The sequence below is a fragment of the Bos indicus genome, chromosome 9, assembly GCF_029378745.1.
Source record: "Bos indicus isolate NIAB-ARS_2022 breed Sahiwal x Tharparkar chromosome 9, NIAB-ARS_B.indTharparkar_mat_pri_1.0, whole genome shotgun sequence".
NCBI lineage: Eukaryota > Metazoa > Chordata > Mammalia > Artiodactyla > Bovidae > Bos > Bos indicus.
Genome location: NC_091768.1, coordinates 76,296,292 through 76,312,334, shown reverse-complemented (window position 1 = coordinate 76,312,334; position 16,043 = coordinate 76,296,292). Strand labels below are relative to the sequence as shown.

Sequence of the window (16,043 nt, the reverse complement as noted above, 5' to 3'; positions counted from 1 at the left end):
TGGGTGAGTTGTTCTATGGGGAGCACTGAGAAGAGAGTCTGTAGGCAAATAAGCTATCAGACTCTTATCCCCCTTCCCCCGACTCAACATCAAGGAAATATGGGGCACCCGAGGATGGAGGAATCTGAGGGGAGGGTGGACAAGATGAAGGCATGAGAAGCAGAGCTCATGGCTGCCCTGGGCTCTTCATTCCTGTCACTGCTACCATCCTGACTCCCCGGCTGTCACTGGGATAAACTCACAAGAAACTCTGTACTTCACAAATTAGAATTGTGCCTGTACTATTTTAGAAATTAGGGAAACAGCTGTGAGCGAGACAGAAATCTAGCCGTTTGTGTCTTACAGACATACTCCTTTCACAAATAATATTTCTGACAGGTTATAGGAAAAATTAGACAGGGGGCTCCTAGAAAGGGTGACCAGACGGGTGGGGGATGTAGGCAGAATGTAGGTAGATACTTAAGCCCTGGTCTCTCTCAGGAGGTGATGTCTCAGATCAGATTGGACGATTAGGAGCATCATCCATACAGAGATCTGAGGAGAGAAAATTCCAGGCAGAGGGAACAGCAATGGCCCCGAGCACTAACAAGTCAGGAATGTCTAAGGGCTAGAAAGGGAGCGTGGCTGAGCACAGTGAGAGAGAAGGAAAGAGCTGAGGGGGTAGGGGGGCCAGGTCAGGTCACATGGGCCTTATGGAAGCATATGGAGGAGGAAGTCAGGGTGGCGCATTCTTTCTGAAGCACTGGGGCTTAATGCCGTCAACCCCATCGCCAAGGGAGGGGTTACAGACAGACAGGAGGCGGCCAGGGGACACACCTGAGTAGGCAGGAGAAGAGCTATGGCCAGAGGGTGTCACCGAAGCCTCGAGGAGGAAGGGCTTTGGGGGAGGAGCATCAGATTGTCCCACTGGCGTGTGACACGGATAAGAACTGGACTCTGCACAAGGAAGGTCACTGCTCACATTGGCGAGTGATGTTTCACTGGGTTTCTTCACTAGATCCTGACTGCAAACCCCTCTCTTACTTTCTTTATGTCTCTCTTCACTGTGTGCAGCCTACTGTCCAGGTTTTGGTCTCCTCAGGAAGATTTCCCATGGCCTCTTAGCCTGACACAGAGAGATGATGGTAGTTCTTTCATGAGGTATAAATGAGAAGTTTCAGAGACCTCAAAACCCAGTTGTGTGTTCTAGTATATTCTCATGACTTTCTTTCTCTGCTTTGTAGAAGGGGTGGGGACCAAAATTTATACTCCAAATCTAAGCCCCACTTTCCTCAGAGACAGCAGAAAGTATTGTTCCTGGGCTTCACAAAGACACCTGTGCATATTTCGTGAGCAACTTCAGAGGCAGGTTTGGGGGTCCGGGTACCTGAGAACAGCGCCGGAGGTAGTCCAGGGCGGGGAGGCACAGGTCTGGGGACGCGGCTCCGGGTCCTGGGACACAGTCTCCAATCTCCTTACAGTCCACCTCCCCTGGGGGCAGCAGGGCGAGACAGAAACAAATATTGTTCATCCCCTTCTAACAGAAGACCTACTTAGTCATACAGCATTCATTCACCAAATGCCTACTAAGACAGAAAAGAAGAAGTACTCTACATTGTACAACCCCGAGAAAGCCCTTTCGGTCAAATTTCCCCCTACATGTGTACACGTTAAATACGGTTGGGGGTCATACGGTACACATCATACCTTGTTGAAATTATTCTCTTCTGTAATTCCTCTTTTCACTAGTCAGTTCGGGTCAGTCACTCAGTTGTGTCCGACTCTTTGCGACCCCATGGACTGCAGCACCCCAGGCCTCCCTGTCCATCACCAACTCCCAGAGTTTACTCAGACTCATCTCCATTGAGTCGGTGATGCCATCCAACCATCTCATCCTCTGTCGTCCCTTCTCCTCCCACCTTCCATCTTTCCCAGCATCAGGGTCTTTTCAAATTCCATATCCTGCCACAGTACTTTCAGGCTGGAGGGCATGTGTTTTGTACCTGGGCACACTGTAACTGTAATTCACTTTCCTGGGCCTGCTGCTGATGCTCTGACTTGTGAAGCTTTGATGATACAGGATGATCTTGGAGACCAGCCATGTGCTGGGCCGGGACGAAGCACTAGGCCCTTCTCCCTTTAGAGAAGGACTTTGTCTGTTGCCAGTGCTCAGCACTAAACAGTGATCATAAATGAAGATTCTGGGAGGATTCGAAACATCTGCAGTTTAGGGGTGGTGACTACACAATTGAACTGAAATGATCTATTTTTGTGTATCTATCTAGAAATGTAACAGATCTGTAGAGGACACCTCGATAGTCTATAGGTAAATAAGTAATTCAGAATTACCATTTTTCTTCTTGCATGATGAATCTATTCCTATACTTTTTAATAAAATCACAGTACCGTAACTATTTCTAATTGTCTACAGTGGTAGTACTAGCAGCCTCCCTGCAGGTAAACAGACATAATTAGTAGGCATTACTGAAGTTTACAAGATAAAGAGTCATGTTTCTCAAAAAAGAAGAGAAAACCACTTCTTATGTTTTAGATCAGTTCAGTTCAGTCGCTCAGTCGTGTCTGACTCTTTGCGACCCCATGGATCGCAGCACGCCAGGCCTCCCTGTCCATCGCCAACTCCCAGAGTTCACTCAGACTCACGTCCATCGAGTCAGTGATGCCATCCAGCCATCTCATCCTCTGTCATCCCCTTCTCCTCCTGCACCCAATCCCTCCCAGCATCAGAGTCTTTTCCAATGAGGCAAGTCTTCGCATGAGGTGGCCAAAGTACTGGAGTTTCAGCTTTAGCATCATTCCTTCCAAAGAAATCCCAGGGCTGATCTCCTTCAGAATGGACTGGTTGGATCAGGGATTGGCAAACTTCTTTTCCATGTAAATGTTTTAAGCTTTGCAGATCACACTGTCTTTGTTGCAACTTCTCAACTCTGTCACTGTAGCACAAAACAGCCATAGACAAATGACCATGGCTGTGTTTCAATAAAATTTTATTTATAAAAACTCTGAGTGGATGGGATTGGCCCGTGGGCCATAGTTTGCCAACTCCTAGTTAGATTAATATACCTTACAGTATAAAAACACAGAGCAGTTCAAATTCATGTTGAAATAACCACGTGGGAATTAAAAATAAATTCATTTCTTGACATGTACACACTGCTACCCTTTGAATGGATAACCAACAAGGACCTACTGTATAGCATATGGAACTCTGTTCAATGTTATGTGGCAGCCTGGATGCGAGGGGAGTGTGGGGGAGAATGGATACATGTATGTATATGGCTGAGTCCCTTTGCTGTTCACATCAAACTATCAGAACATTGTTTATTAATTGGCTAGGGTTCCCAAGTGGCTCAGTGGGTAAAGAATCTGCCTGCAGTGCAGGAGATGCAGGCTCGATCCCAGGGGCAGGAAGATCCCCTGGAAGAGGGCATGGCAACCTGCTCCAGTATTCTTGCCTGGAGAATCCCATGGACAGAGTTGGACATGACTGAAGCGACAGAGCATGCATACCCCAATGTAAAATAAAAAGTACCCCCCCCCAAAAAAAAACCCAAACAAATAAATCTATTTCCTATCTTCTTAAGGAATGTTCTAAAGTTTTTTTTATCCAGACTTCTGTGTTACATATCAAAGTCTGTGCCCCCTGGAGACGGGCAGGACACAGCCTGTGTGGCTATATCGGGGCCTCGGAAGGCAATAGCTTCATCAACTCAATGGATATGAATTTGAGGAGATGGTGAACGACAGGGAAGCCTGGAGTGCTGCATTCCATGGGGCCACAAAGAATTAGACACAACTGAGTGAACAACAACAGATGTCCCACTGACCCTAAGCCACACACAAATAACTCTGCCTCATAATTCACAGAAAAATTAGAACCTTTTGGTTTTAAATATCCTCAGCTGCACACTGCCAATTCTTCAGCTCTATTTTCAGACCCCAACCCCCTCCTCAAGATAAAATCTCAAAATTCTGACATCTCCACTTGAATATTTCATAGAAACTTGTACAAATGTCCAAAGACAGTATTCATGACTTTTCCCTCTCCTCCACTCCTTTTGGATATACTGATTCTGAGTAACATCAGTTCTGACAGAGAATTTGAGGAGGGGGGAGTCAGCCTCAGTTCCTCTTCTTTTCAGGCCCCACATCATAGCAGTACAAGCCCTACTGATCCCACCTCTACAATGTCCTGAATTCCATGCACTCTGCTCGCTCCCAAACTACTGCACACTGGTCTCTGCCTGCAGCCTCTTATCCTTGCCCACAGGAACACGTGCTGCCAGAGTTTCGTTTCGAAACCTTCCCTGCGCATTCTCAGTCCCCTGATGTGGCATGCAGGGCCCATTCCAACTCATCGCCTAGGATCCCTCCTCTGTGGGTACCCAACTTTCAGAAAAGTAAACCTACAGCTCACTCCACCAAGTTCAAAGGTCACTTCTCCTGTGAAGTCTGCATGGGGTCTACTACCCAGCACCCTGTCTCAGCAGCTTGCTTATCTCAGCTTAAATGACTTTTTTTTTAAACTAGCATCTATGAAAGTATTCTTACTACTGAACTGTGATTATTGATTTATGTGTCTGTTTCCCAGAAGAGGCAGCAAACCTCTCACAGGCAGGAAGCATGTTTTATTCACTGTGCCAATGTACCAGGCACTTGATTGTTCACGGAACAACAGAATACCAATAATCTGTTTTGTAGTGTTGCACGCATGCATGTGTTCGTGCATGTGTGTGCTCAGTTGTGTCTGACTCTTTGCAACCCCAGGGATGGCAGCCCACCAGGCTCCTCTGTTCATGGGATTTCCCAGGCAAGCATACTGAAGGGGGTTGCCATTTCCTCCTCCAGGGGATCTTTCTGACCCAGGGATGGAACCCACATCTCCTGCATTACCATTGATAATGATTCTTAAATGAAATGTAAGACTGTGGAGCACTAGAAAATATTTTAGTCTGCCCCCAGTTCCTGGCACAGAGCTCCTAAAACCCTAATTTCCCAAATGATAAGGATACTAAGAACATCTTTTGTTCTGATACTTGATCTTTGACTCCAGCTCCTGAAGATGAACTCCCAAACCCCTTGGAATTTCCTGGGTGACAGGATTTTTGTTCTTGTGAAGCAAAGCTTGGTGAGCTCCTGGATGGTGGCTGGTTACCAGAAAGACCATGGTGCAAGAGAGGGGGTGGAAATTGAGTTAATGATTGATCATCCCCACATGATGATGCCTCCATAAAAAAATCCCCAAAGAATGGGGTTCAGAGAGCCTCTGCATTGGTCAACATATCAATATGCTGGGAGGAGCCTCTACCCCACCTCCATGGGGGCAGAAGCTCCTGAGCTTGGGACTCTTCTGGACCTCACCTTGTATTCTCTCTTTATCTGACTGTTCACCTATATCATTTATCATATGCATTATTATATAATAAACTGATGAATGTATTTTCCTCTCTTCTGTGAGCTGCTCTAACAAATCCTCAAATCCAAGGGGTGGGGGAATCATGGGAACTACTGATTTATAGCCAAGTTGGACAGAGTTGTGAGTAACTTGGGGATCCACTACTTGCAACTGTCATTTTAAATGGGGGGGCAGTCACATAGGACTGAACCCTTAACCTGTGCTAACTCTAATAAGTATCAGAATTGAATTGACCAGTAGGGTACCTGGCTGGTGTCACAGAGAACTGCTTGGTGTGGGAACAAACCCCAGACACATCTGGTATCAGGACTCTAGTGAGTGAGATAGTACTTGACAGAGTAAAGGAGAAGCACAGGAGGAAGTGTTTTTTTTCTAAATAAGCACCGGATTTTTTTTTTTTTTTTACTATCTAATGCAGGGATTACCTCATGCTTTAAGGTATTCTTATGATTAAGATACTAAACTATTTGGTTTCTATTTAATGTAGGACAGAGCTTGAAAGGAGCATGTGATGGTTGGATGGCATTACCAATTCAATGGACACGAACTTGGGCAAACTCCGGCAGATGGTGAGGGACAGGGAGGGCTGGCGTGCTGCAGTCCATGGGGTTGCAAAGAGTTGGACACGACTGAGTGAACAACAATGAAAGAGTTTAAAAAGAGTAAAATCTTACTTTGTTCAAAGAAATCTTCCTCTGAAGCTCAGCATGTATAGTGGATAAGTGAGGGGCATTCATGTTCCCTCAGTTCAGCCCTCTACTTCCCAGAGTACAGAGAAAAACAGAGTGTGTATATAAGAACATAATGTAACAAGGATGGTCTACGGATCAGACCTGTGGCCTCCAGCCTCTTTATTGAAACTTGCATTTTATTCCTGCTCCAAAATAAGGGGAACATGGATGAAATCACCTAGCTTCTCCATGTCCTATTTTCTTTTGCAAAGAAATTGTCAGTTACCTTGCAAGAATACAAAATCATTTTTTTGGTGTTGTTCAGTCACTAAGTCGTGTCCAACTCTTTGCAACCCCATGGACTGTAGCACGCCAGGCTTCCCTGTCCTTCACTATCTCCTGAGCTTGCTCAAGCTCATGTCCATTGAATTGGTGATACCGCTCAATCTTTCTCAGTCAGTTCTTTGCATCAGGTGGCCAAAATACTGGAGCTTCAGCTTCAGCATTAGTACTGCAATGGATATTCAGGGTTGATATCCTTTATATTTTTATAAAGATTGACCTTATATTTTCTTTATTTAAAAGGTTCTCAAGGCCCTGTATCTAAGAGCTCTCCAGGGTGAAAGTCTCAAAACTTGAAGTTTCTTCTAAACTTTGCATTTAACTAACCACCACTCCCTTTCACTTTCACTGTGGATAAAACTGAGCCATACCAACAGTAGGTCATGCTATATCAGTTCAGTCGCTCAGTGGTATACGACTCTTTGCAACCCCATGGACTGCAGCATGCCAGGCTTCCCTGTCCATCACCAACTCCCAGACCTTGCTCGAACTCATGTCCATGGAGTTGGTGATGCCATCCAACCATCTCATCCTCTGTCGTCCCCTTCACCTCCTGCCTTCAGTCTTTCCCAGCACTGGAGTTCTTTCCAATGAGCACTCTACTGTGTTAAAGTATTTCTAAATTAAGCCTAAAAATCAGGTAGGTATTTCCTAAAACACACGAAATCTCAAGGAAGGGTGACTCCTACACTTTCAAACTACATTTTATAATCAATAGAGTCTGGGGGAAGGCATCGTAACTTTTGCTTAAGAGCTGGGAACTCAAACTCTAATTAGGCTTATTAATTATGTGACACTGAGAACAGCAGTTTCCTGCATAAAAGCAATTACTAAATATAATAGTGAACGTTTTAGGATTCAAAAAGAAGTTGGAGTAAAATAATATATGAAGACACACTTCATTATAAAATTATTCCATGAACACCATGAAAAATATCAACCCTGGACAGAATCCAAGCTGTGTTTACAGAAAGCTTTGTGCTCTATGCTCCTGAGCACACAGCATAGCACCGTCTGCTTCTCTCCCAGGACGCCTGCAGCCAACTCACACAAAGCCATACGGATAAGGGTCTCCAGCTGTCAGGAGGCAGGAAGGGGGGGCTCCACTTACCCAGTCCTTTGACAAACTTCATAAGGCACATGATGTAACTAGTGGCTGCATTAGCAAAGACCTGGATGTTGTCGGTATTGAGAAAAGCTTCAAATACATCAAACACTGGAGCCTGGCCTTTTCCTGAAGGAGGAAGGTTACAGAGTTTTAAGAAAGTTAGGTGTCTACCCTTCAGGTTGCCCATACTCCCAGCACCTTCCAAAGAGCATTAAAATATATATATATATATATATAGATATATATATATATCTACTGGAGCAAAGCCCAGGTCTTTTGACTGGATAACCGGCTTGGCTCCCGTGTTGTCCTTCTCAGCTTTGCCTGCAGGGGGAGCTGTAGGACGGCTAAAAGGAGAGCTTAGCAGACAGATGAGGGCAAAGCTGGCTGAATGCAGGGCTGAGCAATGTGTAGGTCTACACAGGGCCATTAAACATGTGGTCCTTTGGAATTCTCCTGCACACCATCATTATAGGTATGGGAAGGTTTCGATAACCCCCTGATGGCACATACTAACTTACTCATACCTGTGCTGAAAAGAGCTAACATAGAAGGCTCAGAGGCTGCTATCCTCAGAAAGGCCTGCCTCAAGGGTTGGCCCTTGGCTGGTCTGGGAACCTGGCTCACCGAATAGTCCTTTAATTGGATGGTTTACTCTGCGCCTGGATGGTTGGGGCAAAGAACACAGTTTGATCTGAACACCTCCCCCCAACACCCCCGCAAGGAAGTATGGATTTTGGGATGTGTTGGGCAGAGGGTACCTAAGTGACCAGCCCTTAGCTGGATCTCTAATGGGCTTCCCTGTGTAGAAAGGCTCACACACTGCCCCTGGTCATATATACTGCTTCATTTTCCCACTGGAGGTGAAGTGCTCCGTGGGATTCTCAAGGGAGGGGGAGAGCTCAGGGAGGCCCGAATACGGATTCTGTGTTTTCCCCTTAGGATCTGGCTTGTCCTTACCATATCACTGTAATAAACCTTGGCCATGAGCCATTAATAAGTCTGAGCTATGTAAGAAATCTTGGCATAACTACATGCTGAGTCCCATGAGTCCTTCTGCTGGGTCTCTAAATGCAAGGTTAGTCTTGGAGGCCCCTGACCCAACCCCTGGTCACTGGGCCTACTGTATGGCTGCCCATCTATTTCCAGCCACACCCCATCTCCCTAATTCGAATTCCCTGTTATTTGGATATTTTCTGCTGCTTCTTAGATAGTGGATAACATTTTTCCCTTTTGGTTTTATGAATGAACTCAACACAGATATGTGTAAGTGAAATGACCTACGTCTCTCAGCCTTCTGTCTCCTCTGTCACTGAGAGCAGGGCCTGGTAACGCTCAAGGTTCTCAACCTGCTGGCAGAACTCAGAGCTTGTGTTCCTGCTACACCATTTCCTGCTGATAAAACAACGGAATGCCAGTCTTCCCTGTTTTCCAACTTCTTTCGATAGCATGAAGCTTGACATAAAGAGCTATTGCCCCATAGCCAAAATCAGCACTCCCATTCAACACAGAACCGGAAGCCCCAGCCGGAGCCATCAGCCAAGAGTGGAAATAGAATGCATCCAAATCAGAAAGGAACGTGGCCTCTTTTTGATGATGATATGATCTTATACAGACAAAGTTTTTTAAGATTCCACCAAAAAACATAGAACTACAGTCATTAGAATGTAGAACTAATAAACAAGTTTCAGGATGCAAAATCCACACACGGCCTCACCCATGGAATAGTCGCCCACCAGGTACTCCTTCACCTCGGACTTGTTCCCGCTGTGCACCGTTTCCAGGGCGCTGAACAGGGGCCTCCAGCCTGACTGGATCTGGGCAGAGCACACTTCAACCAGCTCCCCGATGGACGTGACAACCTGCAGAGGCAAAGGGGGCAGCAGTTGGCGCCTTTTCCTTCTAAGAAGCAGGCGAGTTTCTGGGAAGATAGGTGTGCTTCCCGGCTCCCTATTTCTGGGTTAATTTTAGTGCAAGAGAAAAATCAAAACCTAGACAAACTCACTCAAAAGTCTTCTAAATAAGCAACCATACTGCATTAATTTGCATTTTACTAAGTGTCACTAAGCAACTTTTCACATGCTATTTGTAAATATTTTGCTGTTTTTGAAGTTAGGTTTTTGTCTTCTCATTACTGTCTTTTTATCATTGAGTTCTTCATGCATTCTAAATGTAAGCCCTTTCCAAGACACATGGTTTGCAAATTCTTTTTCACAGCTTTGGGCTTGTCTTTTTATTTTTAAATAGTCTCTTTTTAAAAAAATCATTTATTTTTTGGCTGTGCTGGTCTTTATTGTGCATGGACTTTCTCTAGTTGTGGTGTGTGGGCTTCTCATTGCAGTGGCTTCCCTTTTTGCAGAAGGTGGGCTCAGCAGTCGTGGTTTTTGGGCTCTAGAGGACAGGCTCAATAGTTGTGACATATGGGCCTAGCCGTTTCACGTAGCATGTGGGATCCTCCAGGGCCAGAGATCGAACCCATGTCCCCCAAATTGACAGACAGACTCCTCACTACTGAGCTACCAGGGAAGCCCCAAAATGGTGTCTTTTGAAGAACAAAAGTTTTACATTTTGATGAAGTCCAAATCATCAATTTTTCTTTTTACAGATCCTGTTGGTGTCATTTCTAAGGAATCTCTGCCTAACCCAAGGTGGTCTCCCATGCTTTCTGTGGAAGCTTTTATAGGCTTTGCACTTATTTCAGCCTATGACCCATTTTGAGTTATTTTTTCTGTATGGTAAATGAAAGGGTGTAAATTCGTTTTTACTTCATATGTTCAAGCACCATTTGCTAAAGGAATATCCTGTCCCTCTATTGAACTGCAATGACATCTTTGTCAAAAATCTACCATAAATGTGAGAATTTATTTCTATACTTTCTATTCAGTTCCCCTGATCAATAAGTCTATCCTTACACCAATATTCCGTGGTGTAGATTCCTTAAGTTTTGAAATTGGGTAGTGTAAATTCTCCAGATTCACTGTTCTTTTTCAAATGTGTTTTCTGTATTCTAGATCCTTTGAACTTGCACATAAACTTCCCAATTTCTTCAAAAAAGTCTGCTGAGATTTTGATAGGAATTGTACTGAATCTATATATCAACTTGGGGAAATCTGCTATTTAAAAATACTGTCTTTCAAAAATAAAAAATAAAAAAAAATAAATAAAAATACTGTCTTTCAATCCATAAATGTAGCATCTCTCATAATTTGTTTGAATATTTTTTTTTTCTCAGCAATATTTTGTAGCTTTCAGCATACAGGTATTTAACATCTTTTGCTAAATTCGTAAATATTTTATTTGTGATGCTCTTGTAAAGGGAATTGTTCTCAATTTCAATTTTTGATAACTTACATCTTGGATATGGGAATGCAAGTGACTTTAATGTGTTGTTTTTATATCCAGTAACCTAAACTCACTATTAATTCTAGTAATTTAAAAAATAAATTCCTTAGGATTTTCTATTTATAAGACTATGTTGTCTATGAACTAAGACAATTTTGTTTTTCAAAAACTGGATGGCATTAATTTTTCGGTACAGTGAGTAAAATTTATAATGTTGAACAGAATTGGTAAAGGTGGAAATCTTTGCTTTGTTCCCAGTTATTGGGAAAAAGCATTCAGTTGACCATTGTGTGAAGTTTGGTATTCGATTCTCAAATACTCCTTTCATCCAAGTAGTGAACTCCTTTCTATTCCTCATTTCTTGAAAGTTTTTCATTTAAAATGAGTGATGGATAAAACCATAGGGTTTTAATCCTTTATTCTACTAAAAAGATACACGACTGATTTTTGAGCTGTTACACCAATCTTGCTGATTCTGATTCTTTCTTCTACCATTTCACATCTTGCTGATAAGCCTATTTAGTGGATTTTTCATGTGTTGTTGTCAACTCTAGAATTTGTATTTGTTCTGTTTCCATTTCTCTATGTAGATTCTCTATTTTTCAGACACTGTCATCTTTGAACATAATGCTTTGAACATACTTACAGTAGCTGCTCCAAAGTCTCTGCCCCCTAATTCAACATTCCAAGCCACAGCCAGGACACACTAAACAGAGCCCTCTTCCCATCACATGTGCTGAACTTCTTTGGCTAAATATTCTATAATTTCTACCATGAACGTATCATTGGTAAGGGTCACCACCTCTTCTAGATCCTGTGTCTGTCTCTCTTCCCACTCCAAATCAGAATTTTGGATCTAAATAATCCTGGTTTTAGCTTAATACAACATCTGGTCTCACTCTAAGGCAGTTTCTATTGTCCACCCTTCCCCCCAACCCCCGAGTATACATCACTGTTTCTTATTTCTTTGAATATCTCATACTTTTTTTTGCTGAACATTGGACATTTTAGATATTATAGCAATGCTGGATTCTGATTTATTCTTGTTTTTTTTTTTTTTATACTAAACTGCTCAGACTTATACTATAGACCCTATCTCTGCTCTTCCCATGGTGTGAGGCACTGGTATCTCTACTAAATTTCTTTATTTTTATTTTTCAGCCTGACTTTCTAGTGCTGTCTTCATGTCTGCATAGGTTAGTCATAAGCTGATGAAGTAGGCAGAGACTTCGCTCAAATACTTTGAGCCTTTAAGGAGACTGCCCTCTGCCAATCAGCTGGGGAGAATATTCAAAGTTCAGCCAGTTTATAACTCTCTCTGGTGTTTTGCTTTCTGATGGGATTTAGACGGTCTATCCTATATATGTCCATATTTCAGTCAGCTAGAGATGCATAAGGAATTTACCTTGTCCTTCTATGAAATCTCTGGTTTCCAGAATCTCATGTTACGTTTGTTACTGGTTCACCATTGCAACCTTAGGCCAGCAACACTGTAGTATTCTATTGCTCATTTCCTACCAAATCTATATTTTCTAGTGGACAAACCAGTAGTCTTCTTCAAATCGAGTCTGTCTCTTAAGCAGAAAGGCTGATTTTCCCAGTCAGCCTACACTGGTCAAATTACTATTCTTATCAATAGCTTGTAAGTGATGACTTCCACCTTCACTAAGAAGGTCACAGGCTCCCACTGTCCTTAACCAAAGTTCTGGCAAGAACTATTTTTCAGCATAAATGCTACTCAATTTGTCATCTGCCTGTGGTCAATTTCAAGAGCCCTGCAATGGATGCCTTTGACAATTTTTTATTTTTGTAGACTAAATTTTTATGGAGAGGATCTGCTAACTTCTTTATGCCACCATAGCCAAAATCTCTCCTGTTCTAAATGATTGTTTAGAATTTTAATAAACACAGTTATTTTAAAGTCAGTCTCTGATAACAGCAATATCTAGATCCCTGGTGGGGAGCTGGAGAGGGTGTATGTGTCTATTTTTATTGTTTGCTTTTCTTTCTGTATTCATGACATGTTATTTCCTAATGAGTCAATTATTTTTGACTGAAGGCAGACATTTAGCTTTACCTGATGGTCAGTTTGCTCATGGCCAATCCAGTCTCAGAGCTCTGCTTCTCTGGCTTCCCACTGATACTTAGTTTTGGGCATCTTAATATTCCTTACTTTCTTGCCTGTGTGTCAGTATATTTAAAATAAAAAGCTTAGCCCTTATTTAACATTTTTAGTAGATTTCAGAGACAGAGGATCTGTATTCTTAGATCATCATCATAAGAAAGATACGAAGTCTCTAGTTTCTTCACCATTTGTTTTTCCGTAGAGGGCAGGACCGTGGTTAAGAGTACAGTGTGGGTATGAGAGCACAGACTCGTATAGCCAGGGTGCCTTGTTCAAATCCAAGCTCCACCAATCACTAATCATATATCCTTAGCTAAACTACTTAACCTCTTCTGGTCCCTGATTTCACACAGGCTTACAGTGCTGGAAAGATGAAATCTGCAGCGCTCACACAGCAGTCCTGCCGGTTTGCTCAGTGAGGGCCGGCAGGCTATGGCAAAGATGGCAGGGCCGCGACGGCGACACGCTGACCTGGTCTTGGACGTCCTCGTCACACAACTCCAGCTGCATGATACGCTCGAACGGTCGGAAGAGAGCTTCGTTAAAGTGGAAATGAGGTGGCTCATTCCAGTCCGTGAGAACCTCCGTCAGTATGTCATGGATGAAGGAAACCGCCTTCTGAGACACGTGTCTTTCCTTGTGGCAGGCAGCCTGCAAAATTCACAAGAGAGTCGAACACCCTCAGGACTTCGGGCAACTAAGAACCTGGTTCCTGAAGGTTTTCCTAACCCACCTTCCTGGAGGGAAGTGGAAGCAGCAACTCTGCTAAAGTAAAAGATTTCAAGAGTAAGTATCAGTGAACAGCACATTAAACTGCATTTTAAATAATTTAACCAACTGATCAGACACATCTTCAGTTTCACTTTGAAGTTTCTAGAAAATTAAGATTTTCTAATAACCAGGCTTCCCTGGTGGCTCAGACCATAAAGAGTCTGCTTGCAAGGCAGGAGACCGGGGTTCAATCCCTGGGAAGATCCCCGGGAGGAGAACACGGCAACCCACTCCAGTATTCTTGCCTGGAGAATCCCAGGAGAGAGGAGTGTGGCGGGCTACAGTCCATAGGGTTGCAAAGAGGCACGACTGAGCGACTAACACACACACAGTACGATAATTTCTTCTTCTTTTTCTTTTTCCCAGTAATGTGACATTTTTTGGGGGGCAGTATAGAACACGCTGACTAAATACACTGGAACCTTGTCTGGAAACTGCCCATGGTATCCTTGCTAGCTGTGCTTCAAACATATGAAGATCAGATGAGTCATTTGTCCCTCGGGATGTGGGGTGACTGCACCAATAGTGAATTAATTGACTCACATCATTGTATCTGTGTCCTTTAGTAGTCCTCTCCCACACTGACCCTGGGCTTGGATGTGTGACTTGCTTTGTTTATATAATATTTGATATTATATAATAACAAGCATTATATAAGTAAAGGACTGAATAAATAATTCTGATTTGGAATTGCCCTCTTGCTTTCCTTTGGAATCCTAAGAATTCCACAAGAACAAGCCAGGGCTAGTTGGCTAGAGGAGAGACCAGATGAGCTATGGCATAGCTCTACTAGATTAAGTGCTAAAGGGCTATACAGACTAGTTACCACTGTCAAACAGGGCAACAATTTCCCCATCAACTTAGAAGTAGCCAGTCACCATGTATTGAGATATTTAGATGGATATTTAGATTACCATATAATTTATCATATAAACCGCTTTCCTTTGGAAAGTCAAAGAGGTCCTAGGAGTGTTAATTCAGTTGAGAAAACCAGGATGTATGGTTCCTCTATGTAGAGGGAATATATTTAGCTATTAGAAAGGGGAGCCCAGCAGGAACAAAAGACATTGTTATGTTCGCGTACAAAAAAGAATTGCCAGACTAAGGCTGGTAGCAGACCATAAAGAATAAGAAACTGGCTGTATGAGGTGCCCAGCCAAGTCACATAAGTATAAAGAAGGGTCAGAGTGAGACCAGGGCAGTGCCACCATTGGGTTGATAGGAGCCATGGGGTGTAATCAGAGAATGATGATGCTTGTGACCAGGCAATGTGGCCACACTGCCTTTGTCCCCACCCTGCCTGGAGTCCCTGGGCCTCCCACTTTCAGGGCGCTCACCTCTACCAGGTGTGGGGCCACGAGGCTCCAGCAGCGCATCACGTGGAGCAGGGGCCTCGATTTGCTCCGCACGATCCTTAGCATGGCGTCCCCGAGGCGGAACAGGTGGAGGGCACTTTTGCGGTCTTGGGTAGACTTCACTTCTCCTACAAGAAGGCAAGACCATAAAAGCCATCAATCCCAAACTCAGAAATAGTTTGACCTGTCTAAGCATGGCTAGAGGATGAAAATCAAAGAGTCACAGTTGATAAGTAGGATTATTTGGTGTGAATTTTCCAAGATAGGAAAGGAGCCCGGATTCAAGCATGAACAGGAGTTCGGTCGACAAGGTTACAGCATCCCTAGTGCCTGCTGTGACAAGTGTGAACAATACTTGTGATAAGGAGGAATGATGTGGTTAAGTATCAATAGAAAGGTTAGGGTATTGGCTGCCCAGGCCCAAATCTTGGCTCCATCATTTAACAGTTGGGTTACCATAGACTGGAAGTTTACCTAATTCACGGTTTCTCATTGTAAAAGTGGGATAACAGTGCCTTCTCCTTAAAGTTACTTCAAGGATGAAATATGACCAATACTCAAAAGTACTCAGCACTGAGAAGGTAACAGGCAGGAAGGCCAGGGGTCTCCAAATGGAGGAAATAGCCTGCAAGTGTCAGACATTTTTCTCTCTCTTAAGCGGCAGGAGGAAACAAACTAGCAATATTTTTTCCTTCTCTATACAAATTTAAAGGGAGGTTTCTCTCAAAATACTGTGTTGCCATAATGACACCTGGTTTCGCCTAGAGATACCCAATGCCTTTTTCTTATGGAAATGTTCGTCTTAAGCTATGCTAATGTACTATGCCTTTACCCCAAACTCTGTCTCCAAGTCGGTTCCGCCTCTCGGCCCAGAACCTACTTGACAAACCAGTATGGATATTGTTCCCCTAATCTA

General features: G+C 43.4%; 1 protein-coding gene across 3 annotated transcripts in view; it reads right to left on the bottom strand.

Annotated features, from left to right (window-relative positions):
- ARFGEF3 (ARFGEF family member 3) overlaps positions 1-16,043 on the bottom strand; it is a 174,278-nt gene that overhangs the window by 28,534 nt on the left and 129,701 nt on the right. For all 3 annotated transcript variants that reach the window (XM_070796259.1, XM_070796260.1, XM_070796261.1), the window contains 5 exons: positions 15,110-15,255; positions 13,473-13,652; positions 9,252-9,396; positions 7,538-7,660; positions 1,367-1,470 (listed from right to left, as the gene is read on the bottom strand). In XM_070796259.1, coding sequence (XP_070652360.1) covers positions 1,367-1,470; positions 7,538-7,660; positions 9,252-9,396; positions 13,473-13,652; positions 15,110-15,255 — 698 coding nt within the window. The remainder of the gene's footprint in view (positions 1-1,366; positions 1,471-7,537; positions 7,661-9,251; positions 9,397-13,472; positions 13,653-15,109; positions 15,256-16,043) is intronic.